This window comes from Microcebus murinus, chromosome 1, assembly GCF_040939455.1.
Source record: "Microcebus murinus isolate Inina chromosome 1, M.murinus_Inina_mat1.0, whole genome shotgun sequence".
NCBI classification, from domain to species: domain Eukaryota; kingdom Metazoa; phylum Chordata; class Mammalia; order Primates; family Cheirogaleidae; genus Microcebus; species Microcebus murinus.
In genome coordinates, this window is record NC_134104.1 from 94520354 (window position 1) to 94526110 (window position 5757).

A 5757-nucleotide genomic window follows, 5' to 3' on the forward strand; every position below is an offset into this window, starting at 1 on the left:
AGGGAGGGAAGGAAAGGGGTGCAAGAGGGAGAGGGCAAAACATCTGAGAATTCAGTTCTATTTGAGTTATCCTCTGCAAATCAAAACTGGAAAAGAACCCATAAAAAGTTTACATCTTCTTGGTGGCGGCGGGTGCCCCGGCCGCCCCGGCGGCCGCGAGGGGAGCCGCCGCCGCCGCCTCCTCGGGCCCCTGGGGGCCCCCGGGAGCCCGGCTGAGGGGCAGCCGGCCGCGCCCCGCGGCGGCGATGCGGCGGCCCGCGGCCCCGGCGCCGCCGGCCCGGGAGCTGATCCAGCCTTCGGTGAGCGAGCTGTCGCGGCCCGTGCGGACCAACATCCTGTGCACCGTGCGCGGCTGCGGCAAGATCCTGCCCAACAGCCCCGCGCTCAACATGCACCTGGTCAAGAGCCACCGCCTGCAGGACGGCATAGTAAATCCAACAATAAGAAAAGATTTGAAAACCGTACCGAAATTCTACTGTTGTCCAATCGAAGGATGCCCTAGAGGCCCTGACAGACCGTTTTCTCAGTTTTCTCTCGTAAAACAGCACTTTATGAAAATGCACGCCGAGAAGAAGCATAAATGCAGTAAGTGCAGCAATTCGTATGGCACGGAGTGGGACTTGAAGAGGCACGCGGAGGACTGCGGCAAGACCTTCCAGTGCACGTGTGGCTGTCCCTACGCTAGCAGAACCGCACTGCAGTCCCACATCTACCGAACTGGCCACGAGATCCCTGCAGAACACAGGGATCCACCTAGTAAGAAAAGGAAAATGGAAAACTGCCTGCAAAACCAGAAGTTGTCCAATAAGACCGTTGAATCATTGGGCAGCCAACCAATCTCTAGACCAGACACTCAAGAACTAGAAGCTTTAGAAATAAAGCTAGAAGCACCTTTCGAGGATTCCTGCGGCTCTAATGCCAGAGAGCAGACATTTACCACGCCTCCGAAATATCCTCAGAAGTTGCTTTTACCAAAGCCCAACGTGGCTTTGATTAAACTACCGGTGATGCAGTTTTCTCCCATGCCTGTCTTTGTGCCTACAGCCGACTCCTCGGCCCAGCCTGTGGTGTTAGGTGTGGATCAGGGCTCTGCCACGGGGGCTGTCCACTTGCTGCCCTTGTCGATAGGAACCTTGATCCTCGGCCTAGATTCAGAGACTTACTCCCTTAAGGAGAGCCTACCTCTTTACAAGATTGAGCCAGTAAGTACAAGTGTTCAAGTGAACTTGGGTAAAAGTCCATCCACTCCTTTACAAGAACTTGGGAACACATATCAGAAGAACAGCATTTCTTCAACCAATGTACAGACAGATCTGTCTTATGCCTCAGAAAACCTTATACCTTCTACACAGTGGGCTAGCCCTGATTCCTCTGTGTCGTCTTGTTCCCAGACTGACTTGTCATTTGATTCTCAAGTGTCCCTTCCCATAAGCGTTCACACTCAGACGTTTTTGCCGAGCTCTAAGGTAACTTCGTCTATTGCTGCTCAGACTGATGCGTTTACAGACGTTTGTTTCCAGTCAGGTGGGATCTCCAGAGAGACTCAAACCAACGGGATGCGGAGTCCGACCGATGACCCCATGCAGATGGACCAAGCTGGGATGTGCGGAGACATTTTTGAGAGTGTTCATTCATCGTACAGTGTTGCTACTGACAATATCATAAGCAGCAGTTTAGTAGCAGAGACAGTAACTCATGGTTTGTTGCCTCAGAACGACCCTAAGACTTTAAATCAAGATATTGAGAAATCTGCACCGATTATAAACTTCAGCGCACAGAATGGTATGCTTCCTTCACAAAACATGACGGATAATCAGACCCAAACCATGGATTTATTAAGTGATTTAGAAAACATCTTGTCAAATAATCTGCCTGGTCAGACGCTGGATAATCGTAGTCTTTTGTCTGACACGAATCCTGAACCTGACACCCAGCTCCCATCTGGCCCAACCCAGAACCCCGGAATAGATTTTGATATTGAAGAGTTCTTTTCAGCTTCAAATATCCAGACTCAAACTGAAGAGAGTGAACTTAGCACCATCAACACCGAACCAGTCTTGGAATCACTGGACATAGAGACGCAAACTGACTTCTTACTCGCTGATACCTCTGCTCCGTCCTATGGGTGCAGGGGAAGTTCTAACTTCTTAGGCCTTGAGATGTTTGACACGCAGACACAGACAGACTTAAACTTCTTTTTAGACAGCAGCCCTCATCTGCCTCTGGGAAATATTCTGAAACACTCCAGCTTTTCCATGAGTACTGATTCGTCTGACACAGAGACCCAAACTGAAGAAATTTGCACTGCTAAAAACATACTTGCTCTAGAAAGCAAAGTTCAGTTGAACAGCGCAGAAACACAGACCATGAGTTCTGGTTTTGAAACCCTGGGGAGCTTGTTCTTCACCAGCAATGAAACTCAGACAGCAATGGATGACTTTCTCCTGGCTGATTTGGCCTGGAACACGATGGAGTCTCAGTTCAGCTCTGTAGAGACCCAGACGTGTGCTGAACTGCACAGAGTCTCCAACTTCTAAAACTGGAGTCCGTGTATGGGATGGCGTTTACCATTTCTTTCTGGATTTGGAAAATGGGGAACAGGGACAGCAGTATTAATTCTGTCGAATGTAGTCGATGATGCAGTTGATTCGATTCTTTGCAGTTCTTGCCTTTTGTACTTGTAAACATGAAATGTGTGTATAAATGTGAGTGTATTATAAAGTGTAAGATGTTGATCTAAAAAAAAAAAGTTTACATCTTCTAAATGGTTCCTTTTTTGTCTTAGTATTTCTAATATATTCAATGGAACATGTTAGATTATTATCTCAATTCCAAATATTTTTTAAATGTTTTATAACAGTTAACAATATTCTTTCTCCTTTTAAATTCTCTCCCTCTCTCTCCCTTGGCTAATTATAAAAGGAACAGAAGAGTCAGAAAATAGCAACACTTAAAACAACTATTAATGGACCACTTTATATTAATTACTACTGTTAAATTTTTGCAGACTTTATTTTTCAAAAAATCATTTAAAAGTAGGCATTAAGCACAGTGTCAGATATATTTCTTCCCCCCAATGAAAAAAAAAGCCCAAAACCCAACGTAATAAAAACTGCAACAAATTTCATTTATACCATTTTTTACCATAATGTTATTTTTCTGTAAGAAAATGTCAATCGGGAAGAATTCCAGGTCATCATTTAGTTCAACTTTTATTACATCAGAATGAAAATGATGGTCGGGGAACTTAAGGCATTTACTCAAGTTCACACAGTAGATGGACCACTCTTTCACAGCAAGGCAGAGCTTTAAGATGGACAGTTCAGAGCTCTCCTCCCATTCTTCTGCCTCAGTAGTTTTATCCTGAAGGAAATGAATAGGTTAATTTTATAAAATTTTGTTATTTTGTTCCTATTAGGTTTATATTAGGCCCTATAAATGAGTGGAAAATAAACAAAAACATGAAAAAAGCATATTCTTAAGTTGTTATTAAATAATGATTTTCTTCAATGCTGAATACTGATTATGTTATGCAACTATACTGAGTTGTTTTAAAAAGTGAAATATTCTGATCAGGCTAATAATACAAGATTATAGGTATCAGGTTAGGTGTGCATAAAATCTAATGAGAAAACAAAATTCATGGATAAATGATAAAATGACTATCATAAAATAATACTTTAGACATAAAGACACATGTAATTTAAAAATGCATCACTTGATTCAAAACTATAAAGGTAAAACATTCCAATTAATTATCTAGCAACAAAAATAAAACAAACTGGAATTATTTTAAAAATGATGACAAAACTCTGTTTAAATAGAGATAACTTTAAAATGTATATACTGCAACTTAAAATTATTTTATTAATCACTAACTATACATACAGATTAATGAAAACCTTGGCTTGCCTTATTAAAGCTGTGCCTAAATAATGAAAAATAAATTTAGAGGTAGTACCTATTAAAAAAATGGAGCCAGTTCTTAAAATTCAGGCTTTTGAAAAATTTCTCAGCTATTTTCTATTCTTTTCTAAGCACGTCACAGTTCTCTTCACTCTGACTTGTTGCAGTAAGCACAATATATTTAAGATGAAGTCCCTTATTTCAGTTTTATTATCACAAAAGTTTTTAATCTACTTAAATAATAGAGTCAAGTAAGACAATCTCCCCCATATTTTATCTGTTCAGGGGAATTTGATCTGCTTGTCAAAGTGTTCACATAATAGGAAAACACACATCAGATTAAACTGGAGTTTATTACCTATGGCCTTTATATAAAAGGTAAAATCAGCAATGGTGTATCAGCTGCTAATAATGTCCATCAGCATCACATGTGGGAAAACGGCAATCTCTAGCAAAGAACTCCAGCTACATTATGCTGAAGAGTAGTACCTGGTCACTCAGTTACACCCAATCTCATGCCCCAGGGACAGTAGTAAATGATTCCCTGCTCCTCACCAGGAGTATTTCCAAAGAGGAATTGGAAATTCGCATTCCTCATTCGAAGTATTGACTCCACTAGCAGAACTACTGCTAGTGTCTGCATTAAACACTTTTTCTCTATTTAGACACAGATTATTCTTGACACATATCCTTTCAGAAATTACTTTCCCAAAGGCTATGATTCTCTAACAGATAAAAACCAACTGAACAACCAACCAGCCAACCAAAACAAACAAATTAACATAAAGCATTTCCAACCATTCTATCATTATTAACTATATAGCCTTGAGCCAGAAAGTGATTCTAAAATACTTTCATGAAAATTCCTCACCTAAAGCAGAGGTCAAGAATGAATTTATTCAAATTCAAATTTTCTAGATATTTAGGGCTGAAATAATTAACATTTTGTACATAATTAATAATATCTTTCACACAGATGACTGAATTGGCTTTTAGAATAAGTGACCTATGATATAATTACTTAGTCTTATTAATTATTGTAATTATTTTATAGTATTGACATAGTCTCCTAATAAAGACGAATCTCTTAAATTCAGAATCCTTTCACAAGAACATATATTTTCTTCATGAAGGGAGAATGGACATATACAATTTTTAGTCAGTATTACGATTTTCTTTCAAGGAATCAAAACCAGCACCAATCTCACATTTTGCTATAGTAATTAAATGACCTGAAACATATAAACCATCGGAGCAGAGTATCACACAGAGTGAACGTTAATAAATGTTAACTCATTATTTCATACCCATTAAATGTAATCTAGTAGTTACAGTCTAAAATCAGGTATATGACAGGTATCTAGTAGTTAAAGTCTAAAATAAGGTATATTGAGTCAGGTATATGACTCAAGCTTGATTACCCACATATTCTCTCTGAAATTTGAAGTTTAAAGTAACAACTCAAATCTGTTTTCTACATATCAAGAATCAAGCCAGAGATAAGTTTTAATAGGCAACTGTGTTTGTCCAGACAACAGACTGGGTATATTTCATTGCTGTTCTCAAACTTAGAGAAAGGAAAAAAAATAAATAATCACATGATATAGGGTAAATCCAACAGTGGCAGAGTGTTAGCATCACTGCAGCTCACTTGTTTGGTAATGAGCTCAAGTTCTTTAATCCTTAAATTGAGGTTTTACGGCAAAATGTTCTTAAAGGTTTCTTTAGGGTCTATTATATTATGATTCATTCCCATAACATTTTAAAATAGTAATAAAAGATTAAAATCTCTTGATAATGTGCATTTGCTTTAAAATTGCAATAACCAATTTTTTTCTGCCACATGTATCA

The 5757-nt window shown here is 39.4% G+C and overlaps 1 protein-coding gene across 1 annotated transcript; it reads left to right on the forward strand.

Moving 5' to 3' along the window:
• Window positions 1-230: 230 nt before the first annotated feature.
• Window positions 231-2616, forward strand: LOC142871485 (ATM interactor). The gene has a single exon (XM_076004142.1). The coding sequence runs from the start codon at window positions 246-248 to the stop codon at window positions 2535-2537; it is 2292 nt and encodes a 763-aa protein (XP_075860257.1). The 5' UTR covers window positions 231-245; the 3' UTR covers window positions 2538-2616.
• The last annotated feature ends 3141 nt before the right edge of the window (window positions 2617-5757 follow it).